The sequence below is a fragment of the Podarcis cretensis genome (genome assembly GCF_951804945.1).
Source record: "Podarcis cretensis genome assembly, chromosome: 12".
Lineage (NCBI taxonomy): Eukaryota > Metazoa > Chordata > Lepidosauria > Squamata > Lacertidae > Podarcis > Podarcis cretensis.
This window is the reverse complement of record NC_137181.1, coordinates 12,099,810-12,122,828: the sequence shown is the minus strand read 5'-3', so window position 1 is coordinate 12,122,828 and position 23,019 is coordinate 12,099,810. Positions and strand designations below refer to the sequence as shown.

Here is a 23,019-nt window from a genome sequence, read left to right as displayed (position 1 = left end):
CTGTGTTGCTCTCCACCTTTTGTACAGAGCCCTGCACAGTTCTTACCACCTCCATTTCCAACAGAGATCAGTGCTCTCATTGACTTCCCTATGAGAAATTTACATTAATGCAGCAGGAAAAAACAACTGTGGCAAAAGCAAAGCATGTGTCTCTGAATTCACTGTTTCCGGTGAGGATGGCAGTCAATTTTGTCCTTTCTTCATGCGCATCCACCTTTACTTTCTCATACAGAAGCAAAATACTTATTTTGCATTTGCAAATATGCAGCAGTGATGCCTTTACTGAAACATTAGACAAGCACTCTGTTTGCATCCAAAAGTTAGTAACCTGTCAGCCAATTGGTGCCAAAGAAGGATAGAACTTTTTTTATGTATGCAACAACAGCAGCAAGGATACTCATTGCGAAGTACTGGAAGACACAAGATTTACCCACCCGGGAAGAATGGCAGATGAAGTTGATGGACTATATGGAATTGGCGGAAATGACTGGCAGAATCCGAGACCAGGGAGAAGAGTCGGTGGAAGAAGACTGGAAAAAGTTTAAAGACTATTTAAAGAAATACTGTAAAATTAATGAATGTTAGAAAAATGTTAGAATGAAGTTATATGGCTTTAGTAGAAATGCTATAAGGAATCAAATATAAACAGATTAATAGAGTATTAAAGGGAAAAATAAGATTAAAATGTGTTAAGAAAATTATAGGATAGAAAACGGAGGAAGATGGAAAGGAATTGCTGAAACAATTAATAGAAGTGGAATACAAAAAGGGAGGTGTGAGGAGGTTGCTGAAATAAGTGAATGAAAGATAAGATATTGAAATTGTTTGATGTGTTTTAAATTGTTTTTGTTTTGTTCTGTTCTGTTAGCTTAATGTGTTTGTGTTAGGTAGTGTTTTTGTATTGTATTGTATTTTTTTTTCCTTTTTGTTGTTTGTAGTGTTTAAATTGTTGGAAAGTTAATAAATATTATTAAAAAAAAAAAAACAGAAGTTAGTAACCTGAAGGCAGTACTCCAGAAGCCCTACCACTCCAGCAAACTCACAAACTGGTCTTAGACAAGGTGCTATCTCTCTCAGACAAATCTGAAGTCTCTCACGGCTTCCCGGCAACCCACAATAATGGAATCAATGCTTACAGGACTGGTGCAAGACTTACTGAGAAAGTATGCAAATTGCTTTGAACAATCTAAGGCACTACACACATGTCATGCATTATTATTTTGTGGCTTGACTTTCTAACAGTTAGAACCTGCTTCACAGTTCCACATAACATGGAACATAAAGGGGATATAATCAACAAGGCGGAAAACCTTCCTCCTACCCTCAGTATGAATGACCACAGTTATCTAGTGCAGTAATTTGCCTCCAGTTGACTGTGTTCCTGTATGCACTCAATTTAGCTCCTCCCACAGAATGGATAGCTCCCATTGATTTATTTGACAGAAATGAAATATGCAGTCTGTCATCATGAATCTGTCCATCAAGTGAGAACACCATCAGATGCTGTTCTCTGTGTCCTCACCTTTAGAGACACCTTTAGAGGGTGGGTAATTACAAAAGTGGGACGCGGGTGGCACTGTGGTCTAAACCACAGAGCCTAGGGCTTGCCGATCAAAAGGTTGGCAGTTCAAATCCCCGTGATGGGGTGAGCTCCTGTTGCTCGGTCCCTGCTCCTGCCAACCTAGCAGTTCAAAAGCACGCCAAAAAGTGCAAGTAGATTAATAGGTACCGCTCCGGTAGGAAGGTAAACGGCGTTTCCATGCGCTGCTCTGGTGTCGTCAGAAGCGGCTTAGTCATGCTGGCCACATGACCCAGAAAAACTGTCTGCAGAGCGGACAAACGCCGGTTCCCTTGGCCTGTAAAGCGAGATGAGCGCCACAACCCCAGAGTTGTTTGTGACTGGACTTAACTGTCAGGGGTCCCTTTACCCTTTACCTAATTAAAGAAAGTAGTGCCTTTTTTTGTGTTGGCACCTAAGCTGTGTCTCTTCAGCCTATCCACCTGGTAGGCAAAAGTCCATCCAGTTCTCTCATGCTGTAAATGGTACTCAATATCATGTGTTTGGCTTTTAAGCTGCACCTTTTCTCTCTGCTCCTATTCTGTTTTTACTGATGTTTAATGTTGAAACGTTATGTTAGTGTTTTGTATGACTCCCTGTTTGGAAACCATCCTAGCTCTGAAAGGATGGGAATAAATCCAATCTATAAATCAATACAAAGCCCCCTTTGCTAATATTCATGAGTAGTTGTGGTTTAAGGTGGTTTGCTTGCAAAAGTGTAGCTCACATCATTTGGTAGCAAACAAAATACATACCTTCATTAAAAACAAAGTCAGTGTTGTTTATAAAGCTTTGCTTTCCTGGGCTGAATGCTAAAACATGCCTCATCAATTTTTAAACTTTCCACTTGCAGATACATTCTGTCATAAGGTAACATTTCCAACAAGCAAGTTGTAATATGCATTCCAAAACTACAGTCATGTGAGGAGTGAACCATGTGCCCACAGGAAATAGCTTTGAATCAGCTCTGTGTACAAGGGAGAAATTAACTTGGAAAATGCTCTGCGCCCCCCCCCCGCCGCCATGCTACTTTTGCCTCTGACAAACCTACCTGCTAGCTTTCACTTGGGAAGTACAGTGGTTAAAATGGTACAGTGGTACCTCAGGTTACAGACGCTTCAGGTTACAGACACTTCAGGTTACAGACTCCGCTAATCCAGAAATAGTACCTCGGGTTAAGAACTTTGCTTCAGGATGAGAACAGAAATCGCACGGCGGCAGCGGGAGGCCCCATTAGCTAAAGTGGTACCTCAGGTTAAGAACAGTTTCAGGTTAAGAATGGACCTCCAGAATGAATTAAGTTCTTAACCCGAGGTACCACTGTATTTTTAAATCCAATGGTTTGGTTTGGTTTGGTTTGGTTTGGTTTGGTTTGGTTTGGTTTGGTTTGGTTTGCAATTAGACCTGCAGGTGACAAATGCAACTTCTGGAAGTAAGGAACTTTCAGATCTATACCAGGTAGCAGGAGAGTGATCTGGGAAAGAAATCCCTCCTCTCCCCCTTCAATAGAAAAATATTTTATTAGCTGCAAGAGTAATAAAGCAAACCTGCTGATAGCAGGGGATATTACTAGAGTAAAGAGAGACAATAACCACGTTTTAGGCTGCACTGCAGCGACACAAATACACTGGCAATGATTTTTGTCAAATCATCTATCTGCCTACCTCAGTGTAATTTCAAATTATTGGCTGTGAACTACTTTGCCAAGGGAAGCTTTTTTAAAAAAATATGCCCCTGGGGGTTCATTTCACAGAAACAGCAGGTAAGGAAAGGATTAATATATCCCTGCAGCAAATGCGGCTCTGGAGAGTTCCTTTGTACTAGCCTCCAGCTTAGCCTGCTGCAAAGAGAGATGGGAAATGTGTGTCCAAATGTAAAGGGGAAGTACAAGGGAGGGTGCATGGATGGGGTGACCTTTCAGTTTAAAGGCAAAGGCTGTGCTCCCCTAGCCTGATCCAAAGGAGCAATCAATATTAATTAAGTGGTGATGCAGTCAATAAAGGTGCTGGGCTTTAGGTCTAGGGGAGTGGTGTTTGGTGAAGTGATTTAGGACTTGGCCAAAGGACTACTCACCGCAGTGCCGCCTTCTGATGGATTGGCCAGTCCTTGGGTCCTGATTTCCTGCTATGTGACCCTGGGCCCTCCTGTCCTGAGTGCGCCTCAGATCTTTTCCTAGCAGCCTCCAGACTGGAGGCTAGGGCTGGCGCCTCAAACAAATAGGTTTGGGTTGATGATTTATCAGGTGAGAAAGGAAGACTGTAATTGACTTCAGAAACCCAGGAGCTAAATTGCTGGCAGAGCTGTTAGAGAAGACAGCAGAGGTTTCAAAGAAAAGCTATATATGCCTCTCTGCCTTACGTATGTTGCATGAGAAGAGAGGAGCCCCAAATCGACGATGTGTGTGCTTGCATACGTGTGCATGCTCTTGTATCACAAAGGATGAGAAGCCCCCTCTCTGTGGTTTTGTTTCCAGGGTGTGTGCATGTTTAAAAGGAATGATTTCCCCACCCGCCAAAGCAGCAGCAGCAGCAGCCTTGCAGAAGTACAGAGCAAAATTGCTGATCCAGAGCTTTACAACAAAAAGAAGGCTGTTGCTGTTGTTAGTTTAAATGAATTGAGTAATTCATCTCTCCCTGCTCTCCCCACCTCCCCTCTCCAGTTGCTCAGCACACCTCTATACATCATGCACTAAATTTCAGCTGACTCCTCGTTTTAAAGCCTTGGGAGGAGAGAGAAAAAGAGAATGGGGAAGGAAAGAAAAGGGGGAGGGGGAAAATGAATTTCCATAGTAATTTGTAGCTGAGCTGAAACAGAACAACTGCAGCCTAGAAATTAATTTATTCCTTCATGATGTTCTTGCGAGCTCCTCGCTCCTACTCTGTCCTCCACCTTATTAGCATGCACTTAAACACAAATTGAATTTTGAATAATTCCTGTGTCTCTAGCAAAGTTCCTTTCCCCTGGCTTTTCTCTCTCATGCCCACCACACCCACTCCCCCCTCCGCCACCCATCCCAAACTGCTGCTGTATTTTCCTGTGCAACACTACAGACATCAGCAAATGCGAAAATGCAAAGGCAAAAACCCCCACAAGTTTAACGAAAAAAGAGAAAAGTTTTAACTCTGTGTAACGTGCACTCGGTTACTACAACTCTATGCAGACCAAAGGAAACACCCATGCATTCAGGATATGCATTCTTAAGACTGCAGAGAACACAGAATTTATTTTGCAACATTTATTTATTTGTTTCAACAGGGACATTTCTGGATGTAGTGCCTTGGAAACATGCAAACCAATGGAAGAACAGTTACCTACCAGTTTACTGATGGCAGAGGCTGCTGAAGAAAAGGTGGTGCTGGTAGTAGTGGTCACTTTTTGGTGCGCTGATATCATCATTGACATGGTGGCAAAAATGACAAGAGATCCCCTTTTACTCTTAAATCAGATCAAAGCCATGCTCTGCCTTTCCACCACACAAAAAGCTTCTGGATCCTCTCTTGCACTCAGCATGCCTTCTCCTTTCCATTAGGAAATCATGCCCAAATAATCCAACATCTTTCTCATATGTGGTTTTGCTCCTCTTCCTCCAGGGCTTTGTAACACCAAGATAAAGTAACCTCTCTCCCACTCCTTCCCAATAGCAAGTCCACAGGAAATTTTTGTGAATGGTTTGCACAAAGATGAAATCAAGCCACTTACAGGCACAACTGCTCGCTTCACCCCAACTTAGCTCTGCAAATTCTCTCTGTGATATCTAGCTAGCTAGCTATTTTACAACCCACCCACCGTCTCTCCCCCTTCTCTCTTTTCTCCTCTTCCCCAAGCCCACCGGCTCCAAGTGCGGCTTATAGTCTTTGGTTGTGATAAACCCCCAACAATATTTATGCTGTTGCCTTAGCCTGTCGTAAATTATTTCAGCTCCCAGGAAGAGATAGCCCCTCTGGCTCTGCTGGGTATGCCATTTTATTTATGTTGCACTTACATACCTGAATACTGAACTCTGTATTTAAATAAGACAACAAATCAATGCTACAAGGAAGGAGAAAGGGGGAGGGAGGGAGACTAGCAAGTCACTAGGTCTTTCCTTTTCAAAGTGCTGAAATAACAAATAGATTTAAATAAACTGTTGAGCAGGTGAGAAAATATCACTGTTGCAATATAGGGGTGTGCCTCTTATATATCAGAAGGAGTGGGCAGGATACTCACCATTAACATTTCAGTTAAGTCTCTGCTATGGGTAGTGCATTATCAATGGGGGATAACCAAATAGGATATTGCTACAGTCAGTATCTCCTGCCAACCTAGCAATTCGAAACCACGCCAAAGTGCAAGTAGATAAACAGGTACCGCTCTGGTGGGAAGGTAAACGCCATTTCCGTGCGCTGCTCTGGTTCGCCAGAAGCAGCTTAGTCCTGCTGGCCACATGACCCGGAAGCTGTACGCCGGCTCCCTCAGCCAATAAAGCAAGATGAGCGCCGCAACCCCAGAGTCATCCGTGACTGGACCTAATGGTCAGGGGTCCCTTTACCTTTACAGTCAGTATATCTTTTTGAGCTTGAGTTTCTCAGAAAGGTTGGAGGGTTACCAGTTGGTTCCATATTATGATGGGTTTGAAGATGTACTCAGGTGGCAATTTAGACCAACTTCCTAACCGCCTCCAAATGCACTCAAGACACCTCTGAAAGCAGCTTCATGCAAGAACATTTCCAGAAAGGTAGTTGTGCTTGCAGGTTTTGCTGCAAACAGACTAAATGCCTCGTGGGACCATGCAGACTAGCAAATTTATTATGGCATAAAGTTTTCATGAAACAGAGTCCACGTCTCCAGATGTATGATGCACTATCCTACGCTGGCAAGCAGATATATATATATTATGTTTTTTTAATTAATTTTTTAGAAAAATTTTCTTTTACAAATTTAAATGACACATTCATATCCAATATAATGCCAAATTCTTTTGGACTTCCCCCCGCTCCCTCCACAATCCTCATAATTTTATATTTATTTCATATTTCCTTTATAATTGTATTGCCAGTTAATAAATCTTTACAACTCTTATCCCTCTCACAATACCCTTTCTCATCACAAAGCCTCTTTAAATCCAACTAGCATTGTCTGTTCATCACAAATATTTTCCAGATAAATCGTAAACTTTCTCCAGTCCTGTGTGAACTTGTGATCTTTCTGGTATCTAATTTTTCCTGTCAGTTTATCTAGTTCAGCAAAGTCCATCAATTTCCGTCTCCATTCTTCCAATGTTGGTAATTCTTCTTGTTTCCATTTTTGAGCCATTAAAATTCTTGCCGCAGTCACCGCATATTGAAAAAGTTTATAATCACTTCTATTAATTTCTCTTCCTGTAATTCCTAACAAAAAGGCTTCTGGTTTCTTCACAAACGTGTATTTAAACATCCTTTTCAACTCATTATATATCATTTCCCAGAAGCCTTTTACTTTCTTACACTCCCACCACATATGATAAAATGTCCCTTCCCTCTCCTTACACTTCCAACATTTGTTACATGTCTTATACATTTTTGCTAATTTTACGGGAGTGATATACCATCTGTATACCATTTTCATAATATTTTCCTAAGCAGATATATATTTTACTCTACATTGCAGAGTCCACAGCTATGTGCACACACACCTGTCAACTTGAGAAATGCTCCATGTATCCAATGAAGTGGGCTTTGTCCCATGAAAGCTTGTGCCACAACAGTTTGCTAGTCCTTATGAAGTACCACAAAAGTGACTGCTGTTTTCATAGGAAGGTTTCCTACACAGGTTACCACACTTTTGTAGCATGCAATGCAGACACTTGTCTGTTCTCAGTTGTATACAGGCAGCAGGAAGCCACAACTGGCAATGAATTCCCATCAAGTTTACCATGCAGCCCAAATGTTTTGCCATGCATGTTTCCTACATAATATGTGTTCTTTAAATGGTAAGAATGCAAGAAGCGCCTGCTGGCCCACCTAAGCCAGGATCCTGCTCTCATGGTGGTTATCCTGTGGGAAACTCTAAAGTAGAGCTCAGGCATTCTCCACTCCTGTGGTTTTCAGCAGCCAATAATAGCAATGTATACAGGAAAATAGTCTTGTGGGAAGCAGCTCTCAGAAGCAGGCTTATTTCTAGTTTTGCTCTTTCTTACTTTTAATTCTTTAATTCTTGAAAACCACACATTGTCACTGGTAAATGAAGGGGAGCTATAAGCTTGCTGGATGTTCGGAGGTGGGCAGAAGGTGGAGCTTAATTACTCCTTAATAGCTGTACTTTGTCTCATTTGCAAAATAAAAACTTAACAAAATATTACTGTTTATTGTTTTCAGCTGAAATGAGTAGATACCACGGTGTTTTCCTTTGATCTCAATAAATGTCACAGCAATTCTTTCTGTAGTGAGTTGTGGTGCTGTAATAAAGGGTGGGGTGAAAGCCCTACTCTAGAAACATTTTGTAAAATAGTACAAGGACCAAGGTAAATTCCTCTTGATTTATCTATTTCAGTAACAGAACAGGTGTGAATGCAAATTATAGAGCTGTCATATAGTTCAATACTGCCCTCTTGCTTGCATGATACCAGGCTATCATGGCTAGAGCGAACTCGCACTGCACAATGCATTACTTGGGTCATACAGAAAACATGTGTAGCACACTAAGATCTGAAAGGAATTACTTTCACTTGTTTTCCAGAACAATAGGTGCACTAGGATCAGGATTTGTTCTTATTCGTCTCTATCTTTCAATAGGAAGAATCGGGTCTGGATGCAAATTAAGGAATTTGTCAGATAGCTAGGAATAGATCAGGGAGGGGCCATAGCTCAGGGAGGAGAGACTGTTCTCTGAAATCCTGATAACCTGCTTCTGGTCAGTGTAAGCAATACAGAATTAGATGGAACAATTGTCTGACTCAGTATAAGGCAGCTTCCTGTGTTCCTAAAAGGTTTTCAACCCCAGGGATTCAAAGCCCTGCCTCAAAAGGCATGGCTCAGTCGGCCTGACCACAATAATATATTTTGTTGTAAACTGGCATCTGTCTCGGAAGACAGTGGAGGAGTGTGCCTTTGGGAGTCAAGTCAAACCATTGGAGAGTTACAGCGCCTGTTATGGCTTTAGAGACAGATATGGGAGAGACATGTTTTGTTGTAGCTGGGAGAGATGAAGGCGTCTGGTTCTGCTGATGCAGATGCACCATGCCATTTCTTCTCTCTGCGCTCCTCCTCTGGCCACTGCTGTGGATCCACGACCTGACTGTCTGTCTCTAAGCACTGTGCTCGTCTGCAAGGGATTTTCACACAGCGGGATTGATGCTGCCAGGCTTCTCATTTGCAAACATCTTTGTAACACAGAGTTGGTCTGCCAACAGACCTGGGGATCCTGCCATCTTCCATTCTGCGGCCATGATCAAGCCAGCATAGACGTCACCGAGAGAGGAGTGTGAACATGCTGGGAATGTAAGCTTGGGAGAGCTTGTTTGAGACTCTGTTCCACCATGTGGTGTCCGAAATCTTCCACTCCCAAAATTTGCAACGGCTACTTTCAAAACACAATACCAATTGTTACTTTTCTAAAGAGTATGTGCTTCCTCTTATATATAGCTTTAAAGAAGAATTCACAAGGATTATAAAATTTATGCCACTGTATGTGGTTGACAGAAATACAGCCTCAGGGTATAGCACAAAGGGACATGGTGCTGCAAGCTTGCTGAAGCTAACCTGGTCTAGGTCTGGTCAGTAACTGTATGTGAGACTACCTGGGAAACTGATATACAGCTCCGTGAGTTCCCTCATAGAATAAAAGCAATATATAAATGCGATAAAATAAATCATATTCCTTAATATGAAACAAAACTGAACTTCAAGAGCAACATTTGCAGAAGGCACAATCTATCAAAGTAATCTCATGTGTAACATTTGAATGAAACATTGCAAAACATAAAACCACAACCCTTTCACAAAATACTTTCCGCCTCCAAACAACCAACCAACACATTCCAGATGAGGCACAAATGCAGCATGGGGAAAAAAATATCTCCGACAGAATAAAACTCATCATCAGTTTTATGAGCTATTCCACCCAAAGAGAAATATATTTATTTTAATACCCAGTTATCCTATGCTTTTTATGCATATAAGCTGCCCATTAAATGAAGCCGTATTGAATGGGGAAAGGATAATCATAATTATAATACAAACTTGATTTTTCCAGTTTTGTATTACTTATTTGGCATGTTGAATTGCTATGGTATTTGAGTGCCTTATATTTCAAATGGCTCTGCTCACTTAGTCTCACACAGGACAGGACCCTCGCACGGTTCATTCATCAGAACAAATTGACACATTAGCAGCTTGGTGCATAACAAATTGACTGGCCATTCCCAATTATCTCTACCCTCACAGTTGTGCTATTCTGAAGAAGGAAAGCATGCCCATTATGAACATATGAAGCTGCCTTAGACTAAGTTCCTTGGTGCATCTAGCCCAGTGCTGTCAATTACAGGTGTGGGAAACCTGTGGCCACCCAGATGTTCTCCAATTCCAGTTCTCATCAGCTGCAGCTAGCATAGCCAAAGATAAAGTACGATGGGAGTTGGAATCAAGCAAGATATGGAGGGCCACAGTTTCCCCACCCCTAGTCTACAGTGACTAGCAGCTGCTCGCCAAGATCACAATCAAATGTCTTTCATACCACCCGCAACTTGATCCTTGCATCTGAAGGTACCTGGTTTTGAACCCAGAAACTTCTGCATACAAAGGGTTTTACCCCTGAGGTTCCTCTCCAGACTACTCTGGTAGGTCAGTATCTTTAGAATGCATAATAGCCCCATCGTGTCTAGATAGCCACTTTCAGGTAATATTGTTGTCATGTCCGACTTTGTGACCCCATGGACCAGAGCACGCCAAGCACTCCTGTCTTCCACTGCCTCCCACAGTTTGGTCAAACTCATGTTGGTAGCTTCGAGAACACTGTCCAGCCATCTCATCCTCTGTCGTCCCCTTCTCCTTGTGCCCTCAATCTTTCCCAACATCAGGGTCTTTTCCAGGGAGTCTTCTCTTCTCATGAGGTGGCCAAAGTATTGGAGCCTCAGCTTCAGGATCTGTCCTTCCAGTGAGCACTCAGGGCTGATTTCCTTAAGAATGGGTAGGTTTGATCTTCTTGCGGTCCATGGGACACTCAAGAGTCTCCTCCAGCACATCTGGTTTAAAAGGAAATACACTAGCTTCCATAGTTTTAGACTGTACAACCGTTGTTCACATGGACTGTAAAAACTGTTGTCATGTTCTTGCTTACTTGGTTTTGTCAATTGTGGGAGGTCTGTAGCTCAGTGATTTGCATGCAAGAGATCCTTGGTTCAGTTCATTGTCCTTCCAGGTAGAGCTGTGGGAAAGCTTCTCCTTCATTTGGTCCTTCCTGAAACCCTGCAGAGCCACTGCCAGTCAGTGTTGACAATACTGAACTAGATGGACCACAGGCCAGACTTGAAGCTGAACTGAAGTTTTCTTATTACCTGGATTTTCTTGAGTTCTGTACTCGGTTCTGATGGTTGTTTTGATTATTATGCTGTTTTAATATTGGTCTAAAGGATGGAACCATTCTACTGCTTCACTCAGTGAATGGTGGTTCAGACTAAGATTAAATAAATAAGACCAAGCATTCTTCTGGCTTACTTGGTTTGTGAATCACATTTGTAGACATCAACATTTTTTTTTTCCTTTTAAAATAAAAAATTAAAGGTCCCTAAATAAACTTGGTGGGACGCAGGTGGCGCTGTGGGTTAAAGCCTCAGCGCCTAGGGCTTGCCGATCGAAAGGTCGGCGGTTCCAATCCCTGCGGCGGGGTGCGCTCCCGCTGCTCGGTCCCAGCGCCTGCCAACCTAGCAGTTCGAAAGCACCTCCGGGTGCAAGTAGATAAATAGGGACCGCTTACCAGCGGGAAGGTAAACGGCGTTTCCGTGTGCGGCTCTGGCTCGCCAGATGCAGCTTTGTCACGCTGGCCACGTGACCCGGAAGTGTCTCCGGACAGCGCTGGCCCCTGGCCTCTTAAGTGAGATGGGCGCACAACCCCAGAGTCTGTCAAGACTGGCCCGTACGGGCAGGGGTACCTTTACCTTTACCTTTAAATAAACTTGGTGCTTCAGCCACCTCTAGATCCAAAAGGATTCCTACCTGTGGCGATGTCTGCAGGGTGCTCTTGTCAATCACTGCCAAAGTAATCTTTAATAACTTGATCTTGCAGCCTTGTCTTCCTAAGAGACTTTCTCTAAAGTGCAGAAGTAATCGCCGTCAGAGCTGCCATTCGAACTGTTATCAATCCCTTGGCTTTTCTATTGGACTACTGCTAAGCCTTCCAGCATCTCTTTAAAAATGCAAGGCGCAGAGTGGGGTATCATGTGGCATTCTGAATGCCAGACTGATATTTTTAAAATGCATTCTCCCTCTGCCCGCCCAGCCCCCAAATATTTATAAATCACAGGAGTTTCAGGTAGCCACTGTCATCATTAAAAATGGTCCTAGTGACCAATGTCATGTAGGACGAAAGGAACTGAGCAGCCTTCCATATTTTGGGCAAATCCTGCTTGTTATTTTATCTTCTTCTGCCTGTTTTACTCAGAGGCAAAACAAAAGCTGGTTGCCTTGCAGAGAAGATAGCTTCTCCTTCCCATGATCACCCTTGTACCTCCTTAATTCTGATATTTTGACTGATTTTTATCCTTTCTGTGCAGAGTTGTTTGTGCACTAGGTTAGAGATGACCACAATTTAGTGGTATATGAATTGTCGAGATTAAATAACTGTAATTCAAATAGAACAGAATACATTGTGCCATAGTGTGGAAGACTGTGATCTGCTGACCTTTGTGTCTGCTGTCTGAGATGCTAAATGTTAACTGGCCAATTTCAAGGCTCTCTCCCCTTGTGCTTCTTTTTCTTTAAAGTGGACTTATGCAATATTAAAGAGAAAGGATGCCCTCTGACAGAGAGACAACTCCTCTGTAAAGTCGGATGCACGGCTACCTTACAGAGATCTGGCTTTGGGGACAAGAAGGCAGGCGGCGACAGGCGAGTGACCTGCCCACCTCAGGAAAAGGCCATGTGTGGAAAGCAACTGTGGCTCAAAGTAGCTTAGTTCCACTCTAAGATTTAGCAGTAAAATACTTCATTCCTACACTCAAACTGAAAATGGCTTTTTAAAGACTGGTAAGTTTGCAGACAGATACAATAAGCTTCATGGCAACTAACAGTACTTGGGAGTTGAGTGATCAGATGCATTTGGCTTAGCCTCTCTGGGAGATGCTTAGCAGCAACTGCAGTTTTTCAGTTTAGATTTTTCCTCTTTTAGCTGCCTTTTCCCCGTCTCCTTTCACCTCTTGGATGCTCAGGAGTAAGCAATGAACTAGATGACTCCTGCTTTAATTGATACTGCTACGTAAATTCCCATCTGCTTTGTCCACAGGCTGAGAAGAAAAAAGCAGCAGCAACCTTTCAGTTGAGTAAGGGACTGCACGGCAGCCTTTTGAAAAAAGGAGATGCCACCTAATTGTTTCTGCCCAAGGGAACAGAACTAGTTACACCTTTCTCCTGAACAGTTTGAGCTGTCTCCTTCAATCAACCCAGGAGAACTAGCAATAAGCTACTGTTAGATCTTCCAAGAGCAATTTGAAGCAGCAAATCAGCATCCAGAAATGTACAAAACCTTTAAGCAGTAGTGCATTCAGTAGAGGATACAGCCGTAAAGTGTCCGTGTGAGAACAGCCCCCACAAAAGAAGTGGGGATAAAACCTAACTACAAAAATCCCATCCTCTGTACTAAAAAAGCTTGCCCCTAATTCCCGGCATATGGGAGATTACTTCAGTCCTGATTTGTTCACAAGTAAGTACCTCTCCACTTGCTGAAATTAATGTAGTCTCCTTATTATCATAATCATTTCACAGGTCCAGAGCCTGCATTTTGATATTGCGCATTTGCAAAGAAGTGCCAAAGTTAAGCCTTGATGAAACTAAAAATAAATAAATAAATAAACCGACAGAGCTGACTACTGGTAATGACCTTGAGTGACTCAGTTTTTGAGTTTGAAAGGTGGGGGATAAAAAAAATACTTCAGAGATATAACACAGAATAGGTTTATAGGACATTGTTTCCAATGAATTTCCCCACTCCAGATAATTCACAAAATTTATTCATGAACTTGAAATGGTAGGGATGCAGTGTAGCACTGGGGATGGCAGGTACTAATAAGTAAGTAGACCCCTCACATTGCTGGCTGTGGTGTTCTGATTAGTTTTTGTGTTGAACCTTGCCTGAGTCATTGGATGACAGAGGTCAGACTTCAGCACCTGTGCCGCCTTCTGTGGTTAGATTTATACATGTTATGTTACCAAGAAAGCAGCCCCCTCATATACCGTTTAGAGAGGCCATATTTCTTATTTTACAAATGGCACTCCTATATTCCAAGTCTAGTTTAAAGAACCATAATGAGGGTGCTCAGGGGGCCTTGAAATTGACCATTAACCAGACAGCAGGTTAATGAAACATACAAACCACCTGATCACAGTTCGGTCACATCTATCTCCCACTTCAGTGAAATGTGTTTCTACTTGACTGTAGCAACTATTTCTAAATTTGCACAAACGCATATAAACTATAGCATATTCAAACATTAAGCAAATCCGTGTCCTCTTTTTGCTAACACATTCTCTTTTTGGAGACACATGTGTAAGTAGCCAGCCTATCTAAAAGGTAAAGGGACCCCTGACAATTAAGTCCAGTCGCGAACGACTCTGGGGTTGCGGCGCTCATCTCGCTTTACAGGCCGAGGGAGCTGTCAGTTTTTCCGGGTCATGTGGCCAGCATGACTAAGCCACTTCTGGTGAAACCAGAGAAGTGCATGGAAACACCATTTACCTTCCCGCCGGAGTGGTACCTATTTATCTACTTGCACTGTATGCTTTCGAACTGCTAGGTTGGCAGGAGCAGGGACCGAGCAATGGGAGCTCACCCCATCGTGGGGATTCGAACCACCAACTTTTTGATCAGCAAGCCCAAGCAGCACAGTGGTTTAACCCACAGCGCCACCCGTGTCTCATAACTACAGTGGAGTTATTGCGAAACACATGTGAATTCCATGCTGGCTTTGTTACAGTGAATAGAGAGGGAGGCGATGAGACAAATATATATAATTTAGCCACTGTTGGCATTACCAGGTGGCCATGAACATGAGCATGAAGAGAAGGACTGGAGGACATCATCTGTGAGGAAGTGGAACGGAAAATTACTAAAGGGTAGATATAGCTTAAGATCTATATATAACTGTGGCAACAGGACATGAGGCTGAATTTTTGTCAACCTGTTGATTAGGATACTATTATTGCAGGATAGCACAGGGAGTAGCTTGATTCTGCTGGTTTTGCTGAAAATAGCATGAAAGAACAGCTGGCAGAAGGGGGACTTCTAAGAGAGAACTATCTAAGGCAATTAGCCTGAGTTTTATTGATTGAAGACAAAGTGACAATGTTTTAAAAAATAATTCGGGGGGGGGGTGGATTCAAGGATGCTCTGCCTGTCCCATCAGTGAAGCCTCACTTTGGACTTACTGGGAGAGGTCTAGATCTTGTTTCCACCTGAGAACGAGAGACACGGGTCATCCTCTTTTGTTACAGCTGTCCAGAAGATGCAATGAATCATTGCTGTTTGGGAGTTATCAGCTATGGTGGTTGAATTCTTATGGGCAAATTCACAGCAGTGTAGGATGCCTAAGTTCCTTCTTTGAAACATCATCCCATTACATTTAGGATGGGCACTGTCTCTATCTCTTGGGTGCCTCCATTGGACTTCAATTTATTTTTATATATGTGTTTATTGTTAATGTATTTTGGGGGTTGGTCGCTTTAGGATGCTTCATGGGAAGCAGTAAATAACTAATAGCCTTTATTGCACTTGTAGTTCTACATCGGTGAACAAAACTAGTTGTGTGTTTTCCTTTCTGTGGTCTGGATTTTGTTTCCCAGCCTGTTTAACCCTTACACTGCCCTGTGCCAGTGTTTACAGTGCTGAAATGAATGTGTGAGCTAGAAAAATGGTCAGCGAGTCTTTAATCAATAGTGAGAACCGGGGGAGCCTTAATACATTACATCATGGTGTAACATAGAACTTGGTGAAAAGTCCTTATTTCAGAATGCTGCCTAGGCATAGAACACTATGAAACAGATGCCAGTTCTTTCCAGCCTCATCAGCTGGAAGTTTCCAGTGGCCACCCTAAATATTTAACACCTTCCAAAATGGCATGGGTGAATAAGCTGGGTGTGTGTTTATTATTCGAACAAAATTGGAAGGAAACAAAACACTCTGGAGGGTGAAAATGCATGATGAGAACTACCCACGAAAGAAGAGTGGCAAATGAAATTAATGGACTATGCAGAATTAGATAAGATGACAGGAAGGATCCGAAACCTGCGGGACCAGAGATTCTTAGAGGACTGGAGTAAATATTTGAACTATCTGAAAAGCAATTGTAATAAAGAGATTACGCTAGTAGGACTGCAAGAAGTTTTGTAAGGAGGACTGTGCGAAATATTGCAATGAAGACTATGAAGAGAGTTGGACGATTAAAAGTAATAGAGAAATTAAGAAATGTAGACAAAGTGATAAAGATTGAAAAAACTTCAGATGTGGCTGATGGAAGTCCAAAACATTGTATAAGATAAGAATATATATATATATATATATATATATATATATATATATATATGCATGATGGGTTTGACAAATTAGAGCATTCAGTTGGAAGGAACAACGTCAAATTCGTATGTGACCTAACTGAAATATGGCAAGAAAAGCTGAAATGTTTGAATACATAGAGTGTGGGGAAATCTGACAAGACATCCGACATTTCTACTAATGTAGAGTCAGCAATGCAATCCTGTTAGAAAAAGGAGATTCTATTTTTAGTTGTACGTATTAAGAATAAACTGAATGCAATGGCTGAGAAATAATGGCATCAGTGTTCTCAGCATATGCTGCATGTCAACTAGAAACTATTTGGTCACAGATGGAAGTCGATTGACATTTGTTGTTGTTTTTGTCAATGGCTGCCATTCATTTTTTTTTAATGATATTTATTAAAATTTCCAAAAAATCCAGAATAAAAAAGGAAAAAAGAAAAAAGAAAAAGATAAAATTTGCATTTAAGACCTTGCTTTCATTAACATCTTTCCAGGACTTCCCCACCCCTCCCCCCCTTGTATTCCATTTCCATTAGATTAGTTCCACAAATTCTTACCCCAAATTTTAGAACCTTATTATAATTATAATTAGCCCATTATTCAAATTTAGTTTATTTTGTATAACCATTTCTCTTTATATTTTTTTGTACTTCCCTAAGATCGACCCCAGTTCCCTTCCACGAATTCCCCTTTTTTGTCACACAAAATAAAACAAGAGAAAATAAAAAGATATAATTTTACAGCCTTTGGGTTCCAAATCTCCCTCCCCCCTTTCCCGGTTTCGATCCCCAAAATCCATCCATCTGTCTACTGCCGGCCTGGAGATCCCACGTCCATGTCTAAATCTCTCTCGATTCCACTTTGCCGTCTTTTTGGTAGTCTTTAATTTCAGAAGGCCCAATCTTAAAGAAACTCTCAGAAAAGATCATTCTTCTTCCATCCAGACCTCTATATTTAAGAGTATAACTCAAGTTCTGTTTCTTGATCCTTTTAAAGTCTGGATGTCCCAAATGTTCCAACTTCGAGCTTAGTCCAGTTCTTATTCCTCAGGTTTCTTTTCCTGTTCCGCTGCAAAAACCTTCTAATTCAAAAACTTCTAGTTCCTCTACAGAGGCTTTATTTGTTCAGGAACACAAACTTACGTCAAGTCCCTTCCTTTCTTCAATAGATAAATCCATTGTCTCCTTTAGTGTAGAGACCTCTGTAGACAAAATAATGCTTCGTTTTTGCAGCTTTCCCAGGAGATAAAAAGTCCTGTTCAATTCCATGAGTATTTTTCCACTTGCTGCCATTCTTGCAATGTCCCAGAACTCCCTCTAGAGGTATTATGATAACTTAGTTTCCTTCCAGATCACACCCAAAAGTCAAATTAACTTGTTGCCCTTGTTTTCAGTAATTTATATCCAAATTGTAACGAATCTAACCAGCAAAGTCATCGTAACAAAGTTCTCTTTTATTCTCCCACTTTGACAGCTACTTTGACAGCTGTCAAAATTTCTATATCTCTTCACAAGTCTCTCATAACGGATCGCTCCCGGTTCCCGGGGGGTTACACTTTAGTTCTCACAAACCACTCTTCTCCTCCAGCACAATTACTTGTAATTTCCCTTCGTGAAGTTAATAACTTTTTTCAAATAAACAGATTCTTCTCTCAATCTTAGTTGTCAAATCCTTGCGTTAAAACATCTACAACAGGGGGGGGGCGGACTTCCTTTTTGCACCTCCCCCGCTCGCTCCGAATTCGTAAAGCAAATTTTTCCTTTTAAGTCCGATAAATTTACTCACGGGTTGTTCTTTTTAATCCAAATTTTCAAAAAAAGAAGTCGGTGCTCTCCGTCGAATGGCATGCGGCTTCGCTAGGCAGGGGAAGCAGTGGACTCATAGCACCACACCCCCCCCCCCGTCACCCGCTCCGCAGCCTTTAAAAAGGCTCCTTCGCGGGTCGGGGGCACAAACGGTGCCCGCCGAGTCACCAAGTCCATGGGCATCACCGCCCATGGTTTTTGAGGGTCCCCGCGTCGCCGGCGCGGCGGGACCCAACCCCTGCCCAGCAGGCTCCCTCCGGAGCTCGGAGGGAGTCCGCCATTCGGCGATGGCGCCAACCCATTCGGCGATGGCGCCAACCCTACTGTTTGTGGTCCCCGCTTCCCCCCACAGGAATGTTTGCCTGTATTAATGGGCACAGGCTTGATTTTTAAAAGGCTGTATTTATTTATAACTGGTGTATATATACTGTACACCACATTTTAGGGCACAATTAACAAAAGCAGTTTTGTAAAGTATAATAAACTAACCATCCAATTAAAATCACACTGCACCCCCTTAAAACTGAACAACAGCAGTTAAAACATTGGCTGCACTTAAAAAAAAGCAGCAGAAATTAATAAAAACAACCTGTTTTTTAAAAAAAGAGTTTTACAGTACTTAAAAAAGAATAATCCTAAATCTTTCTAGGGGAGAGAGCTCCATAAGTGTGGGACCTCTGCCGAAAAAGTTGTGTAATAAATTAGTTTTCACATGAATAACACATAACCACCCAAAATTGTATTGAATTAAGCAAGCCTATGTGAAGCTCATGTAGGCCCAGGGCACTATGACTCTCCTTATAAGAACATCCTCATTTACCTGAGTGCGTGCACATTTTATTATGTAAATATTTTCACTTTCCCCAGGACATATGGATAAGTGGAGCTGGACTGCAACAGCTTAGAAAACCTTTGGCCCTCCAGGTATTGCTGGACTACATATCCCACAATGCCTGCTTATTGCTCATAGTGGCAGGGGATAACCGAAGTTCTGCAAACATGTTAAGCCAAACCTTAGCAGCAACACAGTTATGATGAGATAGCATGGTAGATAGGCACCACACAAGAGGAAAAGAAGCAACTGCAGTATATTCAACATACATTACTTCTGCGAGAGTGGCTTTGTATTTTGATTTTACACAGGTGGTGAGTGTACCTTTACCGCTCATTGCACATAGCTGCTTATACGGGGAAGTTTTGATAGGGAAAACAGGATGTTTAGTGGATTTCCTTTTAATAAGATTAAATTATATGATGCATGTAGGAGAGATTAACGTGCTTAGCCTTTAAAACACAAATCACACTCCCTGAAAAGCCTTAAGAGTTTTGAATTAGAAGGATTTGCCAAGCTGAAGTGAGCTTGTGCATCTGCAGCCTCTTGTTGATTGTGGGATTTAATTAGCCCACTCTGGGTCCTGATTGTGTGTGGAAGGGAGGGGAGAATGTATTTTGCTAATTCACTAGCTGTTTTGTGAGGTTTGTCTACCCCCCCCCTCTCTCTCTCTTTCCAGAACATGACTGGCAGCCTGTTTACAACACATCCCTGATGTCATTCTCCTGATGCTACACCAGTAACAGGATAAACCTCCTTCAGTGGAATCTTTTTTTCCAAGTGCAAAAATGAGAGTGTTAAAGAAGAATTGAAAAACAAGGTTTCTCCATCTGTGAAATCAATATGCCCAGTTTTGTTGGTGTGTAGCTGCCTCTTTGCTTTCTTCTGCTCAACACAGAGATTCTTAGATCAATAGCTTCCCTACCTTCTACTAAAGACATTAACATGTGTTATATATATATAAAATTTTACATCACATACACACATACTCATAAAACTAAACATAAAAATAATAATACACAATCAAAGAAATACAAATAAAACATAGTAGCATACGGAAATTTACACAGATCAAATAGTCAACAATATATGTATACAGTACTGTATCATATTTCAATTCTTCTTTTCTTCCAGTTGACTTCCTTCATCTTCAACACAGTTCTCTTTTCATTTTTGGTAAACTGCCACCTTCTTAATTCATTATTACCCCATTTTCTTTCTGTTTTTAACTTTTATACCATAATTTATTTTGCAGGAGTTAATCAAACTAGTCCAAGTATTAATTAGAGGGCACTGCTTTTTAAGGCATTCTCTACATTTTCCTCATTCTTTTTGAAAATTTTGCTTGGGCTGACCCCTAATGCCTTCTGTCAATCTAGCCAATTCAATACAGTCAAATAGTTTTATCTTGTCACTCTTTTTTTGTTGGTATTGTTTCTTTTTCCCAAATTTCAGCAATTAGTGTTCTCGCAGCCCCTGTAGTGTAAAGGAATATTTTCTTATTAACTCTGGCTATATCTGTATCTAATATCCCCAAGAAAAAGCTTTTTTTCTTTTTGTTTTTGTTTTGTTGCAAATACATACAAATCAAATCTGACAAACTTGAAAAAGAAAAAAGAAATTAAGAAAGATTACAAAAAAGAAAAAAGAAAAGAAAAAAGAAAAAAGAAAAAGAAGAAACATAAATATCATACACTGATACAGTTAAATCTTAATAAAGAAAAAAGAAAATCTTAAATAAAATGACATTAAGTCATTCATTATTAAACTAATACTTTACAGATCAAACACATATGTTTTAAACAATTACCTCTTCTGTGTCATCCATTTTCTTAATAAACTGACATTTCTTAAATATTTCATTTTTTTCTTGTTTTTTGTTCGTTCGTTCTTTGGGCTTCTGTCAATCTCACAACAGTTCATTATTCCTAATTGAAACTAACTTCTCTGTATTTCAGTGTTTTCTTAACAAAGTTTTGTTTAAACATTTTCTTTAGCTCTTCATACACCATATCCCAGAAGCCTTTAATTTTATCACCTGTCCACCACATATATATGAGTGTCCCCTCTACTTGACTACACCTCCAACACAGATCTGATTTTTTTAAATACATTTTACATATTTTGGTTGGTGTTAAATACCATCTGTAAAACATCTTTATTAGATTTTCCTTTGTCACTTCACAAGTCGTAAATTTCCAACTTTCCATCCATAATTTTCCCCACGATGAAAATTCAATAGTTTTACCTATGTCCATAGCCCATTTAATCATTACCTCTTTTACTTGTTCATCGTTAACCTCTCATTACAGTAATGTTCCAACATAACACGTGTGTTTTTTGCCTGTGCATCAAATTTAAACTGTCCTTTCCTCCCCTCCCCAGAATTTTTGCATTTGTTCTGTGAATGACTCAAGAATGGTCCAAAACCCATGGCAAGTTCTCCAGCTATATAGCATCCTGTGTGGGAACCACAAGGAGGCAGCTCAGAGTTCCTGTTGGAAGAATTATTGGGTGCTAGAAATGCAAGGATGTCAGAAGCTGTCCATTGTACAGTAGAGCACATCAATTAACACATGCATTGAGAACAAGAAGCGAGGCTGTCCTCTGAGTGCACCTGCGTTGTGAGGCAAGATGGTTTGTACCCGGAGAAAGGGCCTTTTCAATTATGACTCATCTGTGAAATTCTCTCTGCAGAGAAGATTACTTGGCGCCTACATTGCTGCCTTGTTGGTGCCAAGCAATACATTTTTATTCTCTGAGGCTTATTGAGTTTTAATTGTTCAAATCTGCTGTCCTAATTGCAGGTTTTTATCATTTCTTTTATGATCGATCTGTGGCACCAAGCTGATTTTGATTTGATTTTGTCTTGTTGTTTACTGTTTGGGGAACCATTCCACTGGAGAGCTGCATATAGATATATAAAATAATTGTTTATTGTAAGCCACCCAGAGAACCTTGTGTTATGGAGTGGCACGCAAGTGTTATTAATAACCAACCAAATAAATACTTCACTGCTGCCACATGCAATGGAACATTTCAGGCAACAAAACTGGTAAAGTAACATTTCCGGGGGAGTCAGGGGGGGGGAGAGATACTAAAAACTGGAATTGACATAGACATTTCCAGTTATATACTTTTTCAGCAGCAAACATCTATCTGAGAATGTCATTTCAACCATTGACACTTGCAGAGACCTCTAGGGGCATCATTTAACAACAGTTAACCAAGACCCAGCCATGACACAGAGTCATGATTTTTCTCCCTTTGCCTATCTGTGCATTTTATTTTCAGTAGGATTTTATTTCATTTTTTTTTTTTAAAAAAAAGGTTTATTTTGTGTCTTGGGAAATCAGCCTTCACAGACATTTATCACTGGAAATATAATCCTTGTAAGCCAACCTCCATCCACGTATCTACAGCAATCAGATAGGCTGGCCTGCCTGGCTCTGTGTTCCACGCTTTCCATTTGGCTTTGTTCAGCAAACCATACTAAGATTTTATGCAAGAGTCAATATTTAGAGATTATCACCAGCTTTGTAGCTCAAAAGGGATTTTTCAAAGGAAGATGTGGGAGCTAGCTTCCCCATTCCCTGGGCTGCCTTATAAGTCAATGGGAGTTAGCTTTTAATGCCTCCCCACCGTCACCAAAAATAAAATCAGCCAGATTTTAATTTTGCTTTCGTCACTGAGTGATTTTCAATACTCAGAGGCACACAGAGACTTTCCAAGTTTGCTACATTCAACACAGAGTCACACTCCCAGTCACAACTCCTAAAAGGAACCTGTCTGCAAATGCAGGTTTGTTGCTTTCATAATTTACACTTGCCTCTAGGCATATACCATTAAAAATGTGTTAAGCGTAAAGGTAAAGGGACCCCTGACCATTAGGTCCAGTCGTGACCGACTCTGGGGTTGTGGCGCTCATCTTGCTTTATTAGCCGAGGGAGCCGGCATACAGCTTCCAGCTCATGTGGGCAGCATGACTAAGCCGCTTCTGGCGAACCAGAGCACAGAAACGCCGTTTACCTTCCCACTGGAGCAGTACCTATTTATCTACTTGCAGTTTGACGTGATTTCGAACTGCTAGGTTGACAGGAGCAGGGA

General features: G+C 41.3%; 1 protein-coding gene across 3 annotated transcripts in view; it reads right to left on the bottom strand.

Annotated features, from left to right (window-relative positions):
* DPP6 (dipeptidyl peptidase like 6) overlaps positions 1 to 23,019 on the bottom strand; it is a 506,101-nt gene that overhangs the window by 396,967 nt on the left and 86,115 nt on the right. Inside the window, exon 1 of one of the 3 annotated variants that reach the window (XM_079946662.1) lies at positions 4,874 to 5,118. The exons of the other annotated variants lie outside the window; for them this stretch is intronic. Within the exon in view, the coding sequence (XP_079802788.1) occupies positions 4,874 to 4,960 (87 nt within the window). The 5' untranslated portion in view covers positions 4,961 to 5,118. Of the gene's footprint in view, positions 1 to 4,873; positions 5,119 to 23,019 lie in introns of those variants that run through there. 3 annotated transcript variants of the gene reach the window in all.